Below are 23063 nucleotides of genomic sequence, written 5' to 3'. Positions count from 1 at the left end.
ATCTGAGCTCAGGCCCTTGAACGCCACCCAGAGTGCGATGACCTGTATGGGTGAGTGGCAGTCTGGACCCCCCTGGACAGCCAGACCTGATGCTTACCAGCCAATTGGCCTTTCAGACTCAACAAGCCCCAGATTAACCCCCGACCCCCTGGTTTTACGGCAAACCTTTGGTGTTAGCTTCCTGGGGCTGCCGTAACAAAGTACCACAAACTGGGTGGCTTAGAACAGTAGGACTTTATTCCTTCATGGTTCTGGAAGCCAGAGGTCCAAAATGAAGGTGGCAACAGGGTTAATTCCGTCTGGAGGCTCTGAGGGAGCATCTGTTCCAGGCCTCTGTCCTGGCAGAATTCTGGTGACTCCAGGTGTTCTTTGGCTTGTGGACACGTCACCACGCTCTCTGCCTCCGTCTCTACAAGCCCTTTTATCTCTGTGTGTTTCCCTTTCTTTCCTCTGAGAAGGACACCAGTCATTGGATTTAGGGTCCAGCCTAATCCAATAACATAATTCCATCTGCAAAGAACCTCACTCCCAATAAGGTCACATTTTGAGGTTCTAGGTGGACATTAATTTGGCGGCGGGGGACACTGTCCACCCAGTTCAGAGTTCCTCCTGCCTCTTTCCCCACCTCCATGGGCACAGCTCTGTCCTTCCTGCCTTTCAGGCCGCAAACCTTGATGCCCTCGGCATCCTTCATTTTTTCCTTCACATCTTATTCAGCTAAGGCAGCTCTGCCTATACCGCAGAACCCCTCCCCGCCTGTCCCCACCACCCGCTCCAAGCCCATGGTCATGCTCGCCTAGACAGTCCCCACCTGCCCAGTTTCTCTGCTTCCTCTCTGGACCCTACAATCCACCCACTACATTTGTCCCCTCACACCCCTCCCCTGCTACCCTCACAATAAGACCAACCGCCCAGCCCAGCCTTGGAGGCCCCAGTAGCCCACCTGACCTCCCTCCCTCTTGTCCCTCCTTGCTCCCTTGCTCTGGCCACTCTGTGCTCTGAGCAAACCAAGCTCGAGGGCACCTGGAGATGGTGCATTTCACTGACCAACCCCTGCCCCAGGTACGACTGAGGGGCCGGTGTGTGACCAGGAGTCACAAAGGGGCGATATCAGGAAACAAAAGAAGAATAAAGTAGAGGTTTCAATCCCCCCAGCTGTGGGTGTGGGGCAGTTTCAAGGACCCCAGCTGTGGGTGTGGGGCAGTTTCAAGGACCCAAGCTGTGGGTGTGGGGCAGTTTCAAGGACCCAAGCTGTGGGTGTGGGGCAGTTTCAAGGACCCCAGCTGTGGGCATGGGGCAGTTTCAAGGACCCCAGATGTGGGCATGGGGCAGTCTCAGGAACCCTCGATGTGTGTGTGGCATTGTTTCAGGGTTCTGGAGTAAGACGTTGGCTGGCCAGCCATTCACCAGGGTGCTGTCCCCTCTTATTGCCCCACAGGCTACCAGAGACAGTTGACCTACAAGCACCAAGATGGCTCCTATAGTGCTTTCGGGGAGCGGGACGAGTCGGGGAGTATGTGGTGAGTCCTCATTCCCCAGGCACGGCTGTTGAGGTTCTTCCACTTGATGTCACATTCTCATGTCCAGCACAGCATAGCCAGGAGCCTGCATGGGAAATGGAGATGGCCATGGTCCTAGCCCCTGGGGTTTAGACGTCTGGATTGTTGGGGTGGCGGGCGGGTTCTGCCTGGCCTGTGCATGGCGGAGCTGGCGGCGGTGACAGTTACTATTACTCCTTCTGCTGTTGTTGCCACAGGGCCCAGGAACTGAACCCCTGCCCTCTGGCCCCTTGAGGATGGGTCCTGGTGCTCTGGTCCTCCTCAGAGCCCACGGGACCCAGGAATGGGGTGACCCTGAGCAGGAGGGGATGGGCTGGGAGAGGCCAGACCACTGCCTCAAAGCTGGCTTGTGGGGTTCTGGAGGCACGTCCTGGGGTCCGGTTTCCCTTGTGAGTGGCTCCCTCTGGCTTTCAGGGTCACCCAGAGCAAGGAGGGCCTGGGTGTACCTGGGTCTTATTCCCTGAGATCTTTGGGCCACAGCAGTTCTTGGCATCATCAGGGATTTGCCTCGTCCACTTTGGGGCTTAGTGAGGAAGTGGGGCACCCCGAACTTTCTGTCCCTAGGGAGGCCTCCTTCTCAGAGCAACACCCTGATGGCGCCTGCAGCAGCTATGGGCATGGAAAGTATCCAGTCCTTAAATCGGCCCAGCATCAGTGCCAGGGGCCGGGGGAACAGGGACACGGCTGGCTGAGCCCATGCTGCGGTGCAGTGTCACTCGCTTGGCTCCCGAGGGGCCCAGCCTTGATGACCTGCTCAGCCCCCCAGTCCCCAGAAGCCAATCATCTGACCCAGTTCTGGTCCCAGGGCCCTGCCTTGCTGACAGCCCATGAGGCAAGGCCACAGTCACGCACTAGCAAGCAGAGGCTCCCACCCTCCGTGGGATTGGCCAAAGCCACTGAGTCACTCTGAAAGGTGGCCAAGTCCTGGAAGCTCCCAGAGGCCTCCACCAGTCAGAAATAGTGAGCTGTGACCTTTGTATGCCCTCCCACAGTTCACACACACATACACACACACACACACACACACACACACACACACACACACACACACACAGACTGAGCAAGAAAAGACCAGTTCTACTCTGGTCATGGAAATGTGACACCCAGCAGCTTGCCTCTCCCCCTTAGCCTTGTGAAACTTCCCTGTAGGACAAAACTGCAGGATGCACAAGACAATGGCAACAGCATCCACCCTGGGGCTGGGCAAACCCAGGCTCTGTCTCATGTGAACTGTGGCAGCCTTAGACCAGATGCTCAACTTCTCTGAACCTGTTTCCTCACCACACATCCCTCTCTGGACTGGGATCGGGTAGGCAGTAGGATAAGGGTGCAGGCGTGCTCATTACAGTGCCAGGTACCCATTGGGATGGATACCCTGTTAGCACCTCTCCCTAAATATTTGGCCAGGGAGTCCAGGATCCAGTCCAACCTCCTCAACTTCCTTAAAACTCAGGATCTGTTATAGATAGGTTCCGGTGCGTCCAGTGTTCATTCATTCATTCATTTGTTTGTTTATTCAAGTGTCTGCTATGTGCCAGGCTCTTTTCTTACTCCTGAGAGAACAAGAAAGACATGGTCCCTGCCTCTAGGAGCTCATTGCCCAAGAGAGAGAGACCCTGTACAAGATGTAATGGTTATCTACTGCTGTGTAACAAGTCACCCCAAAACATAGCCATTTAAAACAAACATTTAGTCACAGTTCTGTGGGTCAGGAATTCAGGAGCAGCTTAGCTAGCATTGCTGGCTCAGGATCTCTCCCAAGGTTGCAGTCAGGGTGTTGGCTGGGGCCGTCATCATCTGAATGCTTGACTGGGGCTGGAGCATTTGTTTCCAAGTTAGTTCTCTCACATGGCTATTGGCAGGAGGCCTCAGTTCCTCACTGAAGACTATCCCATAGGGCTGCTTGAGTGTCCTTACAACATGGCAGCTGACTTCCCTTTGAATAAAAACTCCAAGAGAGAAAACAAGGAGGATGCCACATTCCTTTTATCATCTGGTTTCCCAAGTCATACTGTCACCTCCACCACATTCTACTTAAAAAAAAAATTTATTTATTTATTTATTTTTGGCTGTGTTGGGTCTTCATTGCTGTGTGCGGGCTTTCTCTAGTTGCAGCAAGCGGGGGGCTACTCTCTTCGTTGTGGTGTGGGGGCTTCTCACTGTGGTGGCTTTTCTTGTTGCAGAGCACAGGCTCTAGGTGCGCAGGCTTCAGTAGTTGTGGCACGTAGGCTCAGTAGTTATGGCTCGCAGGCTCTAGAGAGCAGGCCCAGTAGTTGTGGCACGTGGGCTTAGTTGCTCAGCGGCATGTGGGATCTTCCTGGACCAGGGCTTGAACCTGTGTCCCCTGCATTGGCAGGCGGATTCTTAACCACTGCGCCACCAAAAAGTCCCCACCACATTAAGTTCTTTAGAAGCAAGTCACTATGTACAGCCTATACTCAAGAAGGGGGGAAATTGGGTTCTACTGCTTGAAAGGAAAAGAAGCAAGGCATCTGTGGATACATTTTAAAGCTACTACATCACCTATATAATTTCTCATATCTATGAAGCATGCTAAGGGGGTAGGGTATGATGAGGCACACAGTTACATGGGGCGGTCAGGAAAGGTGCCCCTGAAGAGGTCACCTGAAGAAGATGAGAGAGGAGCTGTATGAAAATCCAAGGGGAGAAGATTTCAGGCAGAGGGAACAGCCTGTGCAAAGGCCCTGAGGCAGAACTGAGCTTGACGAGTCTGAGCCACAGAAGGAGACCAGTGTGGCTGAAGCAGCACAGATGAGGAGAGTGGCCCAACGTGAGGGAGGAGAGGGTGGCAGGGCCAGACTGAGCAGGGGGAGGAGTTTGGATTTTATTCCACATGGAGCAGGATGGCTTAGAACAAAGCATGGCTGTAATCTGAGTCATGCTGGGCTGTGTGTGTTTAATTAATAGAGTTTATTTTTGTAGAAGAGTTTTAGTTTCATAGAAAAATTAGGTAGAAGTGAGTTCCCATACATGCCCTCTCCCCTACACACAGTTTCCCCTGCTGTTAATGTCTTGCATTAGTGATGTACATTTGTTATCAATGATGGACCAGTGTTGCTACATTATTATTAACTGAGGTCCATAGTTTAGGGATCACGTTGCATAGTCTATGGGTTTGGACAATTAAGGTATCATACAGAATAGTTTCACTGCCCTAAAAATCCCCTGTGCTCTGCACATTTGTCTCTCCCTCCCCCCAGCCCCTGGCAACCACTGAGACTTTTACTGTCTCTATAGTTTTGCCTTTTCCAGAATGTCATGGAGTTGGAATCATTCAGTATGCAGCCTTTTCAGATTTCTCCTTTCTCTCTGTAATATGCATTTAAATTTCCTCCAGGTCATATCGTGGCTTGTTAGCTCATATTGTTGCTGAATAATATTCAGTTGTATGGATGTACCACAGTTTGTTTATCCCTGTTTGTGTTTTAAGATGGAAAAATAAAGAGAACAGTGGGGGCTTCCCTGGTGGCGCAGTGGTTGAGAGTCCGCCTGCCGATGCAGGGGACACGGGTTCGTGCCCCGGTCCGGGAAGACCCCACATGCCGCGGAGCGGCTAGGCCCGTGAGCCATGGCCGCTGAGCCTGTGCGTCCGGAGCCTGTGCTCCGCAACGGGAGAGGCCACAACAGTGAGAGGCCCGTGCACCGCAAATAAAAAAAAAAAAAGAGAACAGTGTAGCAGAATGTGGAAATTCCACAGTTCCCAGCACAGGGGCAGCTAAGTTCCATCTTGGCCCCCCCAGTGTTTGGAATTTCCAAACTCTGCTGCATACAGAGTAGGTGATGGGGCAGGGCTGGGCTGGTGGAAGCAGTGGGAGCCATGGTGTGGCCTGGCTGACACAGGAGCCATGGGGGTAGAAGGAAGAGGATGGATTTGAGGAATCTTGGAAGGAGAGTGGCCAGGACAAGCTGACTCCTGGGTTTGGGGTACATTGTAAGGTTAATATTTCAGGTTTTGGTGATTCACAGAAACAGAGCTTGGAGCCACTTGATTTTCTTTTTGTTTTTTTAACTATTAAATGACAGAAAATTTACTGTCTTAACTATTTTTAAGTATACAGTTCAGTGGTATTAAGTACATTCATACTGTTGAGCAGCCAACACCACCGTCCATCCCCATAACTCTTTTCATCTTGTAAATCTGAAACTCTATACTTATTAAATGCTAACTCCCCATTCTCCCTTCCCCCCAGCCCCTGGCAACCACCATCCTACTTTCTGTCTCTATGATTCTGACTACTCTTAAGTGCCTCATATAAGTGGAATCATACAGTGTCTTTTGTGATTGGCCTATTCCACTCAGCATAATGTCCTCAATGTTCGTCCATGTTATAGCACTTTGCAGAGTTTCTTTCCTTTTCAAGGCTGAATGATATTCCATTGTATGGGTATACTGGTGTCGGCAGGTGAGCGGACCTTGGTCCTTGTCTTCTTTAGAGAGAGAATTCCACAAAGAGACTTTGTAAAGCAGAAATACACACCCAGAGAAGAGTGCGGGCATCCTCCCTAACGAGGAGTACACCAGAGAGAGGATTTAAATCACTTATATGGGGGCAGTTTTTCCAGGTTTTTGTTTTCCTCTCACCAATCATCTTTTTTGGTTTTCCACATCTGACCTGACCCAGGGTCCTGCCTGATATGCGCGTGCATCTTTTAGCCAAAATGTATTCCAGTAAGGGGGGTCTCTGGGAGATTGACAGAACAGAGATTATGGGTTAGTGCTCCCTCCATTTTTCATCCCCAAAGGAGCTTTTTTGTGCATGGGCAGTTGGGGAGGTCTCCTTGACCTCAAGAATGAAAGATGTGGTCATCTTATCTTTTTACTCCAGCAGAGCTCAGCTCTCCTCTGCTCCTGCCATTAACTTTTCCGTTGAAATATCAGGGGGAAACAAGCTTCAATTTACTCAGCTTGACAAACACCAGCCACTCAGCCCAGGGGCCCATCTACATCCTACCTCAATACCACATTTTGCTTGTCCATTCGTCTGTCAGTGGACAAGGGGCTGCTTCCATAGTTTGGCCATTGTGAGTAATGCTGCTACAAATACGGGTGCACAGATATCTCTTTAAGACTCTGCTTTCATTTCTTTGGGGTATATACCCAGAAGTGGAATTGCTGGATCATATGATAATTCTATGTTCAATTTTTTTAGGAACTGCCATGTTGTTTTCCACAGGGGCTGTACCATTGTCCATTCCCACCAGCAGTGCACAAGGGTTCCAATTTCTCTGCATCTTCATTGACACGTGTTGTTTTCTGTGTTGTTTGGTTTTTGTTTTATAGTAGCCATCCTGATGTGTGTCAGGTGGGGGAGCCACTTGATTTTGAAAAGGATGGATTACTCTTTCATCCTGAGTTGGGGTGTTTCCCCTGCTAATAATTCTGCTGCTTGTCCCTCTTGGCTCCCTGGTTTCCATATGGTGGTTCTCCTGAATTCATTTTTTCATTCTTTCATTTTCCAGCTTCATCGTCTCCCATTCAGGGTGCACTAGCAACAGTTGGGCTGGGGGATGGGGTGGACAAGGGGCAGGCTGCAGAGATACAGATAGAAAGCAATGACACAGAGGGAGGGTCTCGGGGTCCAGAGGCAGCATGTCCATCACAGAGTGGAGGTGTCTGGGAGGCTTCCTCTGGGGAGGGACCCCTGGGGTGAACACTGAGAGACAAGTAAGACTTCATCCTGTAAAGAAGGGAGGTAGGAGCATGGTGCGCCCAGGGCCTGGGTAACTGAGTAACTGAAGCTAGTGGGTTGGTGGGATATTTTCAGCTTCAAACAAAAGAAAACGGGCTGAAAAAGCAATTCTGAACATCTCCTCACACCATAGAGCTGGGGAGGCTCCAGGATTGGCCAGTCTGGCAGCCCCACAATCCACTGGGGTTCCTGGTTCTTTCCCTTGGTCCCTGTGGCCATCCTTGGCACAGCGGCTGCTGTCCTCGTGGTGGCAAAATGGCTGCAGTTGCTCCCAGCATCACCTCATGTGCCCATTCCAAAGCCATTTGCAGGTCTGGGGACCGGAAGGCCCATGGCTGTGGCTGGCTAGGGCTATAGAGGAGCCCAAGTGTCCAGTGTACCTGGTTGCTGGTTTTTCCTGGGATCTCTCAGCAAGACCTGGGATCTCTTGGGGAGTGGTTATGGAGGAACAACAAGGAAGGTCTTCTGCACGTGGTGGGGGTCGGGGGGTGGTGGTGGGACTGGACCAGCTCACAAAAAGGCCTTGAGTGCCAGGCAAGGAGCAGACCCGGGTGCTCCTGGGGTGGCAGGGAGCAAACAGGGAGGCTGGGCTCCATCATCAGGTCCTGCTGGGTGCCCACACACTTCTATCAAGTGCTCACAACAGCCCTACGAGGGCAGGCTGGACCCTCCTGTCTTGCAGAGTAGGAAGCAGAGTCTTGGATGATGTGGGGAGCATGCCACAGTCCCTGGTGGGGCACATGGGAGGTGACTCTGTTTTGCAACTCCCCAGCCCATGGCTCTCCCAGCCCCCACCTCATCCTGTTTCAGGCTCACAGCCTTTGTCCTGAAGTCCTTCGCCCAGGCGCGCAGCTTTATCTTCATTGACCCTCAGGAGCTGGCAGCCGCCAAGGGCTGGATTGTCCAGCAGCAGCGGGCAGACGGCTCCTTCCCGGCGGTGGGCAGGATTCTGAACAAGGACATCCAGGTTGGCAGCCTCCCAGCCTCCTCCTGGGGTATTGGCCTTGCCCTGGCTGCTCCCCGGTGTTGTCTGGACCCAGTGGGGGCAGGGGGCTGTCCCCTCTGGCTTGGGATGAAACCTACAAATCCTCTTACAGGGTGGGATCCATGGCACAGTGCCGCTGACAGCCTACGTGGTGGCAGCGCTCCTGGAGATGGGCCTGGCCTCGGAGGTAAGCGCAGGGGGCCCGGAGATGCCGGGCTGGAGGAGTGAGTGGACAGTTTTGCCCTGCAGGCCAGGTTGGCCATCTTCTGGCCATCTTCAGCTTCTGTTTATTCCTTGCTGCCCCCCCTTCTGCTCGTTAGTGAGACTTTTTGATGCTTTTCAATGGTCACAGAACATCCAACTTCTTGTGGCCTGAGCAAAGGTGTGAGAGATTCCAGCAGTAATCACGGGGGACATGCGTGTGGGAGAGTGGGGTAGGGGTGGCTGTATCCTGAGTACGAGCCCTCCCAGGACTGTCCACAGCCCCCAGGCCCAATCGGAGAATCATTTGGGGCCCAATCAGGTTCCTGGCCAGTGACCCATGGGCTGGCTTCAGGGAGCCCTATACAAAATGTTGGACTCATGAATGCTTTTGCAGGGAAGAGTCTAGAACCTTCAGGGACGGTACTAGACCCAGCAGGGCTTAGACGTCCCAAGGAACTCAAGGGCCATCATCACTTCTGTGAGGCTGTCCCAGATGGGTGTGGCATGTCCCCTGCAGTGAGAGCTTAGACGGATCTCAGCCGCTGGGGTAGGGACTCCACCATTTCTGACACCTGTGTCAATTCTAAATCCTCTGGTGATGAATTGTGAATTGTGGCACTTCTCAGAATTTTCAGCCTCACAATCCTGATTTGACTGTGTCTAGGCTTTGGTGTGACCTAAGACCCTCCACATCCCACACGCTTTGCCCAGAGAGCCCCTTGCTTGCCCTGTGTTAAGGTGCTGAATTGTGTAGCCCCCCAAGTTCATATCCTGAAATCCCAACCCCCATCTTAGTCAACTCAGGCTGCCATCACAAAATACCACAGAGTGAGGGACTTCAACAACAGACATTTATTTCTTAGAGTTCTAGAGACTGGAAAGTCCAAGGTCAAGGTTCTGGCCAATTTAGTTCTTTTTTTTTTTTTTTTCTGATTCAGTTCTTTTTTAAAAAAAATTAATTTATTTATTTTATATTTTATTTTTGGCTGTGTTGGGTCTTCGTTTCTGTGCGAGGGCTTTCTCCAGTTGCGGCGAGCGGGGGCCACTCTTCATCGCGGTGCTCGGGCCTCTCACTGTGGCGGCCTCTCCCGTTGTGGAGCACAGGCTCCAGACGCGAGGCTCAGTAGCTGTGGCTCACGGACCCAGCCGCTCTACGGCATGTGAGATCTTCCCTGACCAGGGCACGAACCCGTGTCCCCTGCATTGGCAGGCGGACTCCCAACCACTGCGCCACCAGGGAAGCCCCTCTGATTCAGTTCTTAATGAGGGGTCTCTTCCTGGTTTGTAGACAGCCATCTTCTTTCCGTGTCCTCACGTGGCCTTTTCCTGGTGCGTGATCATGGAGAGAGGTGGGATGGGGTTGGGGGAGAGATTGAGAGAGAGATCACTCTGGTGTCTCTTTGTCTTCTTATAAGCAGCCTCATTGATTATAGAGGCTCCACCCTCTTGGCCTCATCTAAACCTAATCACCTCCCAAAGGCACCCCTTCCTAACACCGTCATATTGGAGGTTAGGGCTTTAACATATACATTTGTGGGGGGTGGGTGGAGAGGCACAGACATTCAGTACATAACAGCCCCAAGACTTCAGAATGTGATTGTATTTAGAGACAGGGCCTTTAAAGAGGTAGTCACATTGAAATGTAGCCTTTAGGGTGGGTACTAATCCACTATGACTGGCATCCTTGGAAAAGGGGGACATTAGGACACAGAGACCAGCACAGAGGGAAGATTATGTGAAGATAAAGGGAGAAGATGGCTAGCTACAAGCCAAGAGAGAGGCCTGGAACAGATCCTTTCCTCACGGCCCTCAGAAGGAACCAGCCCTGTTAACACGTTGATATTGGACTTCTGGCCTCCAGATCCACGAGACAAGAAATTTCTACTTTTTTAAGCCACCCAATTTGTGGTACTTTGTTACGCAGCCCCAGCAGACTCATACACCCTGCCTCTAGGAAGACCAACCAACTTGGCCCGGGACCAAGGGATTGCGGGGATGCAGGCCTCGTGGGTGCCTCCTCCCTGCCTGCACCTGAGACTGCGGAGCCCAGGCTCCTTGGCGTTCCCAAGGTGGGCCTCTCCTCCATCCCCTGGTTCTGCTTTTTGTTTTGGTAAAATCGACATTCAGGTCATTCTGACCTTATCAGATTTTTCTAGAGCTGAACCAAGTGTTTCTTCCTGAAACACTTCAAGAATGTGAAGGCCCCTGTGCCTTAGGCTGAATAAAGGCCCCTGGACTTGTGTCCTGTGGCATTTGTAACAAAGTATCACAAACAGTGGCTTTAAACAACGGGAGTTTATTCTCTCACAGTTTTGGAGGCCAAGGTCTGAAGTCAGTGTGTGGGCAGGGCCATGGCTCCTCTGGAGGTCTAGGGGAGGATGCTTCCCAGCCTCTTTCACCTTCTGGGAACTCCCAGCATTCCTTGGCTTGTGACTGCATCACTCCAATCTCTGCCTGTCTTTCCACGGCCTTCTCTCTGTGTCTGTTCGTCCTCTCTTCTTATTAGGACATCAGTGCTACCTCTGCAAAAGCGTCCAGCCACCCCCACCCCAGGCTCTGGGCTTATGTGGCTCAGGCTTGGGGTCCAGTTAGTTTGCTCTGTCATCCCTGATACATGCCCCGGGAGGGAGATGGTACGTCTTAACGACATGCCGTAAGGGCGGTTCCCATGCTTTATCCTGATCTAAAGATGGAAAGCTTTGGGAGAGCATTCTTTCTGCAATCTTAACAATCACCAAAGCAGAGTTATCTTAACTCCATGGCTCCACCGGTGCCCACAGGAGCACCATTGCTCATTTGCTAAATTCCCGAATGCTTTGAATCACTCCTTTTTCCATTTAGCCTATATTATTGGGCAGCTTCTCTGAACTAAGCCCATCACTGGGCAATGGACTTGGTTTCTGTCCTGCAGCCGCTCACACTGTGGGTCAGGAGCATGATGAGGGTTGGTGGGCTTCCTGGAGGAGGTGACAATTGAAGCGAGGCCTGGAGGATGAGGTGGGACTGAGCTGGGGGTCTTAGAAGCCAGCCTAGTGATAGAGTGGGACGGGGAGGGGCGGCCAGGGGTCTGCCTGCTTCCCCCAGAGTGTCTCTGAATTGATTTGTTGTGCTCAGACTTCATTTGGAAAACATGGCACCAACATAAAAGAAAGGGAATGCGGCTTTGAAAGCTGAGGCTGCAGGCAGTGGGGCACCAGAAGGATACAAAGTGAGGGGCGGCAAGCCATCCAGTGCTTGCCCCAGGCATGTCCTGAGAACCTTTGGGAGCGTGGTGGGTGGGGTGAAGGCAGAGCAGCCTCCCAGGGCTCCAATTCCCACCCCCGCTGCGCCCCGCAGGAGGAGAGGGGTGCCATTGCCAAAGCCAGGCACTTCCTGGAGTCCAGCGCGCCCCTGGCTATGGACCCCTACAGCAGTGCCCTGACCGCCTACGCGCTGACCCTGCTCCGCAGCCCTGCAGCCCCCGCCGCTCTGCGAAAGCTCCACAGCCTGGCCATCACCCAGGGTAGGTGCCCCTGCCTGCCACCCAGCGGACACAGTGTGGGACCAGCCCACTGCGGGCCCCAGTAAACAGCTCATGAACACGTGCATGGAACTAAGGAGGCGTCCTTTGCTCACTCTTTTTTTTTTTTATATATAAATTTATTTTTTAAATTATTTTACTTTTGGCTGCGTTGGGTCTTCGTTGCTGCACACGGGCTTTCTCTAGTTGCGGCGAGCGGGGGATACTCTTCGTTGCGGGGCACCGGCTCCTCATTGCGCTGGCTTCCCTTGTTGCAGAGCACGGGCTCTAGGCGCACGGACCTCAGTAGTTGTGGCTCGCGGGCTCTAGAATGCAGGCTCAGTAGTTGTGGCGCACGGGCTTAGTTGCTCTGCGGCATGTGGGATCCTCCTGGACCAGGGATCGAACCCGTGTCCCCTTCATTGGCAGGCGGATTCTTAACAGGCTTTCTCTTGTTGTGGTGAGCAGGGGCTACTTTTTGTTGTGGTGTGTGGACTTCTCGTTGCAGGGCATGGGCACTAGGTGTGCGGGCTTCAGTAGTTGTGGCTCACGGGCTTAGTTGCTCCGCGGCCCAGGGCTTGAACCCGTGCCCCCTTCATTGGCAGGCGGATTCTTAACCACTGCGCCACCAGGGAAGCCCCTCACTGGTTTTTTTTACTCATTTATTACTCATTCATTATTGCATCTACTAGTGGCTTCATTTGATGAAGTGGCTTGAGCTTGAGCATCATTTTCTTCCCCTACGAAGTAGGGGGTGCCACCCCGCCCCCACCAGGGAAAACAGTGCTCGGAGATCCCCGGTAGAGGATCCCCCAGGCTTCCTGGAAACCATCCCTGGGCAGGGTGCTGGGAGGCAGGGGAGGGCTGCAGCCGGCTCCCACCCTGCCCCCCATCACTGGGTGAGCCTCGGAAAGCCTTTTCCATCTTGGAGTGTCAGTCTCCCCATCTACAAAATGACTCCTCATTGTGTTTGGGGAGCCCCAGTCACTGAGCTGTGACTTCTCAGAAGGTCCCCAAACTCAGTCTGCTTCCCCCCAGCCCCTGGGCTTTCCCAGGAGCTGCGCCGGTATTCCCTCCAGCTTCTCTGCTTAAGATGTCACCTGAAGAATTGCTTTCACTGCTTAAGAAGAAGAAAAAAAAGACAAACAAAAAACTTAAAAAGGCAAAATTCTAAAACCATCCAGTTGGATGACGGTGTCAAGTTAGGACTAACTGCTCAAGCTCTGAGGCAGGGAGCGCTGATTTCTCAATGGTTGGAGGGCTTTTTATACCACACGTGAGCTCAGAATCTTTGGAGCCCGTGCAAGTGGGGAGTGGCTTCCTGGTCCCCAGGTTGGGTAGACTGGGGCCTGCCTCAGGGCTCCAGCCAGGAGGAAGGCCATTGATTAGTGATGTCTGCCGGGGTACAGAAAAGCAGCCAGGGATTGGTGATGTCTGCCAATGGTGCAGGAGGGGCCGGGTTTGTCGCTGTAGCTGCAGATCTGAGATGTAGCCCCAAGACCCTTCCTGTCCCAGCCATCTTCCCCTGGTACCCTCTTGCCCTGGGGCCCAGCCCCCTGATGTCTCTTCTTGAGACCACGTGCGCTGACACTCAGCATGGGTTGCCAGGCTGAGTGCCAACAGGGGTTGTGGCCCCTGACCTGTTCTGGCCTTACAGATGGGGTGACCCACTGGAGCCTGACGGGTTCCCGGGATGTGGACAAGGATGCGTTCCTGAGCTTCAGTGACGGGGTCTATCAGACAGGTACTGGCCACCCCACCTGCGGTGCCTGCTGTGGGCACCGGGTCCCGGGCCCCAGTGTCAAAAGGGCCCCAGCCGGCCTCTTCCGTTGCAGTGGTCTCGGCCGAGGTGGAAGTGACAGCCTATGCCCTGCTGACCTACGCCCTCCTGGGAGATGTGGCCACTGCCCTGCCTGTGGTACAGTGGCTGTCCCAGCAGCGGAATGCCCTTGGGGGTTTCTCCTCCACTCAGGTGAGCCAGGGAGGCCGAAAGAGGGGCTCGGGTCTGAGCGGGGTTACTGTGGCCCAGGCTTGGGACTCAAGAGCCAGGTAGGAAGCCACTGGCCGCTTCAAGTCTCAGGACGGCTCCTTACCCGCAGCCCCTGGGGGCATGATGTCCAAGAGAGGGCAGGAGGATGGGGCCAAGGGACAGATGTGCCTGGCTCTGGGACAGGGACCCAGCCCCTGCCTCCATGGAGATGGTCCCCAGCTGCCTGGGGCCCCCAGCCCTGTGGGTATCTACACCGGACACCCAGTGCTCTGTTCCAGCCTCACGGGTCGCTGGTATCCAGAGAGGGTCCGTGGCACCCGCAGTGTGGGCCAGACCTGCTCCTGGGGCTGACCTCAGCCTCCTGCTCTGTCCCTAGGACACCTGCGTGGCTCTGCAGGCCTTGGCAGAGTATGCCATCTTGTCTTACGCGGGCAGCATCAACCTCACCGTCTCTCTGGCCTCCACCAACTTGGACTACCAGGAGACCTTCGAGCTGCACAGGGCCAACCGGAAGCTTCTACAGATGGCGGCGGTGCGTGCTCCCGGGACCAGGGTTGGGGGGTGGGCAGCGACGGCAGCCCCTCCCTGCTGCCTGTCTGTCCACGTGTGTCTGCGGGGGAAGCCACGGCATCTTCTCTCCCCAGATCCCCAGCCTCCCCACAGGGCTGTTTGTGAGCGCCAAGGGCGAAGGCTGCTGCTTGATGCAGGTAAGGCTGTGGGGAGAGGGGGCGCTTCCAGGGCACCCCTGGAGGGGCGGGCGGGAGGGAGCTCAGTGTTGGGCCAGGTTGAGTGGGGTGGATGTGTGTGTGAGAGCCACCCCAGGGCAGCCTGTCAGCCCCCTGAAATGCCATCCATTCTGGGACGGAAATGCCGTCCCCTTGAGGATGGAGTCCCCCCAGAAACTCCATCAGATCCCCGTTCCGGTGGTCTCTGACCTTAAGCAGACCCCTCCCTTCACCCCCCATGGTGGGACTTGTCATTCTCCCTGCCAAGGCCTGAATGGAGATGCCCAGCCTGGCGCTCCCCACGACCCCTCGGTCACCAGGCTCAGGATTTAGTCACACTCTGGGTGGAGACAGGCTGGCCTCCTAGGCTCTGGCCAGCGGTCAGAGGGCAAGTCTGCCAGGAGACCCTCGCATTCTCAGCTTCTCCATCTGGAAAGTGGGAGCCCAGACAACACAGTGGATAGGGGAGGGAGCCTGAGAGGCAGACAGACCTGGGCTTGAAATGTGGAAAAATGGGGTGATCGTCGTACCTACACCATCAGGGCGAAATGGAATGACCGTAGTGCCCAGAACTGTTGTTGATGTCACCGTTGTCGTCGTTCCAGCTGTCCCCCACCTTGCCCTGCCCTTGCCTCTCCCCTCCCCACGCCCCTGTCCCCTCAGCCTCTGTCCTCCCACCCCCTCCCAGATCGACGTTACCTACAACGTGCCAGACCCGGTGGCCAAGCCGTCCTTCCAGCTGCTTGTCAACCTCCAGGAGCCCGAGGCCGAGCGGTGGCCCCCTGCGCCTGCCTCCTCGGCTGACGATGACGACCCAGCAGCTGACCAGCATCAGCAGGAGTACCCGGTGACCCTGGAGGTGTGCACCAGGTAAGGCCTCCTGCCCCGCTGGCTGGCATCGCCACCTGGACGGCATTTTATATAGTGACGCTCTCGGCTAAGAACGCCTCGGGCATTCATCTGGGCCTGTACTACTTGTGGGAGCCCCACAGACACTTCACCAACTCGAGCCAAAGTTGTGGCTGGACCAGCCCTTGTGGTCCTTAGTCTGATCACAAGACACACCTCAGCAACACCCATCAGGGACCTTTGAAGAACAAGATTTCTTACTCACAGGTCCTGGAGGGTACATGACCCTCCCGAGGGTCACACAGCAAGGTCACAGGTAGAGAGACAGAGAGTAGGCACGGACCTGAGGTTCTGCCTATATTGGGGTCCGAGGTGGGGGTTGCCTACATTTTTGTGGATTCACTCTTTATTGGCGAATTTAAAATTTAAGAGCAGGAATTAGGGTGCTGGAAGGGGAAGGCAGGGTGATCCAAGTGGTCCGTCATCCAGGTTACCCAGGGCTTCCTGAAAGAGGGAACTTCGTGGCTGGGGGCAGCCTGATTCCTCTCCTGGTTGTTTTGTTAGTAGTTGTGTCATACAGCTGCCAGTATCTTTATTCAAGATGGATGTCTTCGAAATGGATGCCTTTGCAATCAGAAGCTTACACTCCAAATGATTTTTGAAATGAAAGAAATGGAAGTGCTTCTGAATGGGTGCAGCAAACCCCAGTGACAGGTGGGGCTGGGTGGGATGGCAGTTTGTGGCCCCTGTGTGACCCACCAGCCCCAGGTGTGACCCTGGGACCAGGCCACAGAGGGTCCTCGGTGGTGGATGCATGCAGCTGCCCACAAAGGATGCTCATTACCATGGCAACGATGAGGGACCCCAAAGGTGGTTGGAAGCTATGGCACCTGAAGCCCATCAGAGCTGCCCAGACACCTTCTTTAACCTTGACCCTCAGCCCTCACATGTCCAAGGCCCCCATCTTAGGAAGTTCTGAAGAACAAGCCCAACTTGGTCCAAGCCTAGGAGCCCTGGCTGAGTGGCTTCCCAAACCTCCAGCTGTGTTTCCTGCTCCACAGTGAGACTCAGGATGGTTCCACTAAGCACGGCTGTGATCACCATCTAATCAGGCGGGGGAGCGAGAAGCAGCTGGACTGGCCCAACTGTTTGGTCCCGGCAGGCCTGCTGGGGCATCTCTGTTTCTCCCTCAGATGTGTTAAGAAAAAAACCCCACTGTGTGCCACCCGGATATAGCGTCTCTCAGGTCTCACCCCTGCAGGAGGCCTCCCCTGCCTGCCCCAGGAGCTGTGGCCACCCCGTCCCCTTGGGCCACAGTCTGCAGGTTCCTCGCTCAATGTCAGCCTCCCTGTCACCAGCACCCAGCACAGGGAGGGCCTGGCACATAGCAAGCCCCAGAGGCCATATTTACCCCCCCCCCATGTCACAGAAGGGGAAACTGAGGGCTGGCACTGGAGAGTGACCGGGTCTCCCCCAGTGGCCTGGACTCCCTCGGCCCCATGGAGCAGCTTCCCACACTGAGGGCACAGCATGGAGTTCGGGTCAAAACACAGCGCAGAGTTGATAGACCTGGGTCAGGCCCAGAACCCTAGGCAAGGCCTTTTCTTTATGTTCTCAGTGTCTTAGCTGTGAAATGGGCTGACCAATGACCCAGCCAAGGGTGTTTGTGCAGATGGGCTGCCAGCCAGGCAGGCTCAGGGGTTGTGGGGACAGAGGGGTCCATGAATTCCACTGCGGGGCTTGAGTTCAAGGGCCTCCCTCTCTCTCCCCTCATTGGAAGGTGGCTGCATACAGGCTCCTCCAACATGGCGGTCCTGGAGGTGCCCCTGCTATCAGGGTTCCGGGCGGACGTTGAGAGCCTGGAGCAGGTGAGATAGCACTGGTGGGCAGGGCTCGCCTCGGGTCTCTGGCTGATGGCCCTGCCCAGGTTGCAAATTCCCAGCCCTTCGTAAAATGGGTTTTTGTTTTTGTCTTTCTGGGCAAAGTTGGTGTTTGGGGGCTGGCCATCTGCTGAGGGGCAGGTGGGGAGGGGTGGGAGCTTTCCCAGTAGGTGTCATTCAGTGGGTCACCTGTGCTCTTATCCATGTGGCAGAGGAAGAGTTCAACGAACCTGCTTGCACTTTAGGGATGATCTGGGATACCAGGGAGAGATTTGCCACCATCCTCAACTTAAAGAGAGACCGGCCCGCTTTTGGGGGGGCGCGAGGGGAAGAGGGTCACAAAGTGGGCAGAGCAGCCTTACCTGAGGATGTCTGCAGTGTGGGGAGGGACAGGAAAGTAGGGCCTGTCCTGGGGGAGGGGGATTGAATGGTGCAGGTGAGGCAGGAGCAGCCCTTCGAAGGACGAGGGGCTCTGTGGGCGCCTAGGGGGCCACAGGGAGGCCCGGCCTGGGACTGAGGCTCGCTCAAGGGAGACTGCAGGCAGGGAAGGGGAAGCAGGAACTCGGGACAGTGGTAACCAGCCTTGAATGCCCTCTCCTGGGTGCTGACCTCCACGCCGTGGCCTGGCCCAAGGGGACTTGCTGGATGACCGTGGGCAAACTCCTCAGCCTCCGGAGCCTTGGGGCTTCACGGGTCCAGCCCACCTTGGGCCCCTGGAGATTGGGGAGGAAGAGAGCGTTGGGGTCTGAAGGGCCGGGCAGACCCTGACCTCTCTGGCTTCCCTGCCAGCTGCTCCTCGACAAGCACGCGGCACTGAAGAGGTACGAGGTAGCTGGTCGCAGAGTGCTCTTCTACTTTGATGAGGTACTGCTGGCCGGGGGTGGTGGGTGGAGGCTTCCACGGCAGCCACATTGGCGAGGGCACAGCTGCCACGGCCCGGTGTGGCTCCTGCAATGATCTCATACCAAGAAAAAGAAACTGGGAGAGTCAACTCAGGCGGAGTTGGCACGGCTGCCTGCCCTGTGCCCTGCCTAGCCAGCTTGCTTTGGTGCAGAAAGTTGGGAGGGGTATGGAATAGTATTCAGCCATCAAAAGGAATGAAGCAGTGATGGTTTGAACCTCAAAAACATGCGGAGTGAAGAGACAGAAAGCAGATTGGTGGTTGCCAGGAGTTGGGGGGATGGGGAGTGCAAATGGGGATAGGGTTTCCTTTTGAGGTGATGGAAATATTCTGCAGATGGATAGTGGTGGCACAAGTTTGTCAATGTCCATACACATACACACACACACACACACACACACACAAGGAGGGAGGGCACCTACCATGGGGGGAGTGGGGGATGAAAGACCAGCTGAGATGTTTTTCCCAAGTGGGATGGAAGGACCCACAAAATTAAAATGGGATCACGTTTCTGTTTCACGCCTCCTGGGCATCTGGAAATCAGCCAGTTCTGGGCCCACATTTTGCGGCGTCACAGAGCACAGAGGCCGGAGCTCAGTCTCTGGCCCTAGTGGCCCCGGCCGAGCCTGAGCCCGGCCCGCTGCCCCCGCAGATCCCCAGCGGGTGTTTGACGTGCGTGAGGTTCCGGGCGCTCCGCCAGCACGTCGTGGGCAGGACGTCGGCGCTGCCCATCTCCGTGTACGACTACTACGAGCCTGGTAGGTCCGCGCCCAACACCCACAACCCTAGCTCGGTCCCTCACCCTGTCATCCATCACGTGGTCACCCTTCTTCCCCGGTCCCGCAGCCTTCGAGGCCACGCGCTTCTACAACGTCAGCTCGCGCAGTCCCCTCGCCCGGGAGCTGTGTGCGGGGCCTGCGTGCAACGAGGTGGAGCGTGCCTTGGCCCAGGGCCCCGGTAAGTGCGCGGGGCCATTGCCCCTTCCGACCACCCGCCACCCCGACCCCACCCGCGGCAGAGGAGGGCGTGGTAAAGGGAGGAGGGCGTGGTAAAGGCAGGAGGACCCGGCACAGTCAAGGGCGCGCTGCCTGAGCGGAGAGGCTTGGGGTTGAGCAGAGTGGGCAGGCAGTGAGAAGGAGGCGGGGCTTAGCGGGGCGCGGGGGGTGGGCAGTGAGGAGGGGCGGGGCCTAGGGGGGGATGAGGGGGCGGGTGTAGAAGCGGGCGGCCCAAAGGAGAGCCCTTGCCTCCGCTTCCCCACAAGCCAAAGGGTGTCGGGACCCAGGCCGGGAGCCCCAATCGGCCACAGAGAAGGACGCAGGACGGGCTAGGGGTCCCTCGGGACCTTTTCCTTTATTTTCCAGACTTCTTGAAATGAGTTTAGATTGGTTTTAATTTAAAAGTTTTCTTTTTCTTATTTATTTATTAACATCTTTATTGGAATATAGTTGCTTTACAATGGTGTGTTAGTTTCTGCTATATAATAAAATGAATCAGCTGTACGTGTACATATATCCCCATGTCTCTCCCTCTTGCATCTCCCTCCCACCCTCCCTATCCCACCCCTCTAGGTGGACACAAAAGCACTGAGCTGATCTCCCTGTGCTATGTGGCTGCTTCCCACTAGTAATCCGTTTTACATTCGGTAGTGTATATATGTCCGTGCCACTCTCTCACTTCGTCCCAGCTTACCCTTCCCCCTCCCTGTATCCTCAAGTCCATTCTCTAGTAGGTCTGTGTCTTTTTTCCTGTCCTGCCCCTAGGTTCTTCAGAATCAATTTTTTTTTTTTTTTTAGATTCCATATATGTGTGTTAGCATATGGTATTTGTTCTTCTCTTTCTGACTTACTTCACTCTGTATGACAGACTCCAGGTCCATTCACCTCACTACAGATAACTCAATTTCCGTTTCTTTTTATGGCTGAATAATATTCCATTATATATATATGTGCCACATCTTCTTTATTCATTCATCTGTCGATGGACACTTAGGTTGCTTCCATGTCCTGGCTATTGTAAGTAGAGCTGCAAGGAACATAAAAGTTTTCTTTTTAAATTTTATTTTGGTAAACACTAGGCAAACACTTGGGTGAAATTCTACCAGGTCAGGGCTCAGGGCTTCCTAGGAACTGTCTCCACGCTGTGGAGTGTGGTCCGGACCCCGGGGACTTCTCCCCAACTCCAGGCCCAGGTGGAGGCAGGGATCAAGTTGCGGGGTGGAGTTCCCGGGGCCTGCCCATTTCGCCTCGCCCGCCAGGCTGGTCCCCCGGCGAGGGAGGTCCCGCCGCCATCCCGGAGGAGGGCACGAAGATCACGCGCTGCGGCTGCGCTCGCGACTGCACCACCAGCGGGGACCCGGTATGTGGCTCCGACGGCGTCATCTATGCCAGCACCTGCCACCTCCAGGAGGCTGCCTGCCGCGGACGCATGAGATTGGAACCCGTGCCCCCCGGCCGCTGCGCCCTTGGTGAGGATCCACCCACGCCCCGCCTCGGGGACCCCACCTTGTCCCAGAATGTATCGCTCCATCTTCTCTATGCATCTGGGTCCCTTTGCATCTCCTCAGTCTTGGTCAGTCTCTCCCCAGCCCCACCGCACCTCTGTGCTTTCCTGCGTCTCCTCATCTCTGATTTCTGGGTCCGCTTCCCCACCTTGTGACCTCACCTCCTGTCCGTTGCTCTGGGCCACAGATCTCCTTCCCTCAGGCCCCCTGGGCTGCTGGTCATCCAGACCCTGTCCCTCCAGTGCCTTCCCTAACGACTCAGTCCTCCTTCCTTCCAGAGCAGCCGACACCAGCCTCTGCTTTGTACAGCTACGACTATGACCTGGGTCCCCTGGACGCCGGGCACGTGGCAGCCGGCCATGAGGTGGCGGACTTGGACGGGGAAGCAGAGGACAGGTGAGAGCTGGGCCCGCCCCCAGCCTCCCTCCACTGGCCCTGGAACCTGGCAGGGAGTGGGAGTGACTGATGGAGGGGTCAGCCTGCTGTAGGGTTTCAGGGGATGAGGTGGGGGATCTGTTCTCCCTTGACCCCCATCCACCCAGCACACATAGAAGAGCAGCCTGTATGTGTAGGGTGAACTTAGCGAGCCCTCCCAAGGACTGGACCCCAGGACAGACCTGTCCCTGAGACCCACTGGGCCTGGGACCCCTGTTAAAGAAGAAATTATTCATGACGCAAGGAATATATTTTTCAAGGGGGAGCATTATGGAGTCTTGCAGTGGGGATAGAGATTGTAACCGACTCCTAATAACAAAAGAAGAAAAAGTGGGAATTTATAGCCAAGGAGCAGGGGGTGGCAGTCAGTGGATGGAAAGTTACTAGGAGGAAACATCACGGGTGAAGGGGGGATATTCTAGCTAAACCGACTGCACCTGATTGTTGCTGAAGGTAGGCCAGGGTGATGAGACGTTACAGGGGGCAGGGGGTGGATGGTGGAGGACCAGGAACCCAATCAGATATCAAGGGTGATCAGTACGATGGAGGGCGGTTTCTGGCTAAACTGACATATTAGCAGATTCTTGCTACAGTTGGGCAGTGCTGAGATGAACATGGAAGCCTAGAATTTGAGACCGAAGTGAAAAAGAGCTCAGAGGAGCCCCGGTGGAGTTTGGTTAGGTAGAGAATCTTTGTCTCCCCTGAAGGAAGGATGGAGGGAATGGTCAGGAGACCAGAGAGCCCTGTGGGGTGAGGCTGGGAAGGGGCTGCTGGGCAGACTTCCTGGACGAGGCAAAACTTCTGGGTTGAGCAAACTCAACTCAAGAGGTTTAAACAACAGGTTGATCTATCAGCTCAGGTAAGTGCCAGGTCCTGGAGGCTGGCTGCACTGGCGGGCCTCAGAGCCCTGCCTTCCTGGGTGGCAAGGGTCTCTCCACTCCACGCTGGTGGCAAAGGCTGGTTTACATCCCCACTCAGCAAACCCAGTAGGAAAGTTTTTCCACCAGCACCAACCAAAGTCCCAGAGATTTAGGGGTGCATCATCTTGCACCGGGCACTGGGTTTAGTTCACATGCATATAATGTAATTATTGATAGGGCTGGGTTTAGGGTTACTGTTGCACTAATTTTGTTTTGCCCCCCCTGTGTTTCTCCTTCCATGCCCTCTTTTGAATATCTTTTAGAATTGCATTTTGATTCAGTTATTGTTGTTTTAGCATTATTTTTTTAGTGGTAACTCTGGGGATAAGACTATTCATCTTTAAATTTTTCACAGTCTACTTGGTGGGAGTATTGTAACCACTTTCAGCAAAATGTAGCAACTTTGAAGCCATTTCTGTCCATGTGTTGTCCCCTCCCATCTCTCATGCTAATAATTATCATATGTATAACTTTAAAGTCGCCCAATTGTTGCCCACCCTGTCCAGTGTCTTCTGAGAGAGGTCTGCTTTTATTTTCCTTTTGCAGGGGGAGATTTTTATTAAACTTCTAAATTTGAGGTACCATAGGTTCACACGCAGTTGGAAGAAATAACAGAGATCTTAGGTGCCCTTCATCCAGTTCCCCCCAGTGGTAACATCTCCTAGAACTCAAGTTACAGTGTAACACCAGGAAATTGACATCAATACAATCTACCCTCTTACTCCTATTTCACCACTTTTACATGCACTCGTTTGCAATTGAGTCTGCAATTTTCCCCCACGTGTAGATTTGTGTAATCATGACCACAGTCAAGATACAGGACAGCCCATCACCTCAAGGATCCCTTTAGCTGCAGGTTTATAGCCACACCCACCTCGATTTCCGCCCCGCCTCCCCGCCCCCCC

The 23063-nt window shown here is 54.5% G+C and overlaps 1 protein-coding gene across 1 annotated transcript in view; it reads left to right on the top strand.

Annotated features, from left to right (window-relative positions):
* CPAMD8 (C3 and PZP like alpha-2-macroglobulin domain containing 8) overlaps positions 1 to 21203 on the top strand; it is a 95741-nt gene extending 74538 nt beyond the window's left edge. Inside the window, exons 27-41 of the mRNA XM_007461103.1 lie at positions 1439 to 1520; positions 8081 to 8237; positions 8368 to 8442; positions 11796 to 11961; positions 13616 to 13702; positions 13794 to 13930; positions 14325 to 14480; positions 14593 to 14655; positions 15362 to 15543; positions 17303 to 17390; positions 18192 to 18266; positions 18956 to 19061; positions 19150 to 19260; positions 20558 to 20767; positions 21082 to 21203. Coding sequence (XP_007461165.1) covers positions 1439 to 1520; positions 8081 to 8237; positions 8368 to 8442; positions 11796 to 11961; positions 13616 to 13702; positions 13794 to 13930; positions 14325 to 14480; positions 14593 to 14655; positions 15362 to 15543; positions 17303 to 17390; positions 18192 to 18266; positions 18956 to 19061; positions 19150 to 19260; positions 20558 to 20767; positions 21082 to 21203 — 1817 coding nt within the window. The remainder of the gene's footprint in view (positions 1 to 1438; positions 1521 to 8080; positions 8238 to 8367; positions 8443 to 11795; positions 11962 to 13615; positions 13703 to 13793; positions 13931 to 14324; positions 14481 to 14592; positions 14656 to 15361; positions 15544 to 17302; positions 17391 to 18191; positions 18267 to 18955; positions 19062 to 19149; positions 19261 to 20557; positions 20768 to 21081) is intronic.
* Positions 21204 to 23063: the final 1860 nt, after the last annotated feature.

Source organism: Lipotes vexillifer, unplaced genomic scaffold (genome assembly GCF_000442215.2).
Source record: "Lipotes vexillifer unplaced genomic scaffold, Lipotes_vexillifer_v1.1 scaffold469, whole genome shotgun sequence".
NCBI classification, from domain to species: Eukaryota; Metazoa; Chordata; class Mammalia; order Artiodactyla; family Lipotidae; genus Lipotes; species Lipotes vexillifer.
The sequence above is the reverse complement of the archived record's forward strand: the minus strand, read 5'-3'. Positions and strand labels throughout refer to the sequence as shown.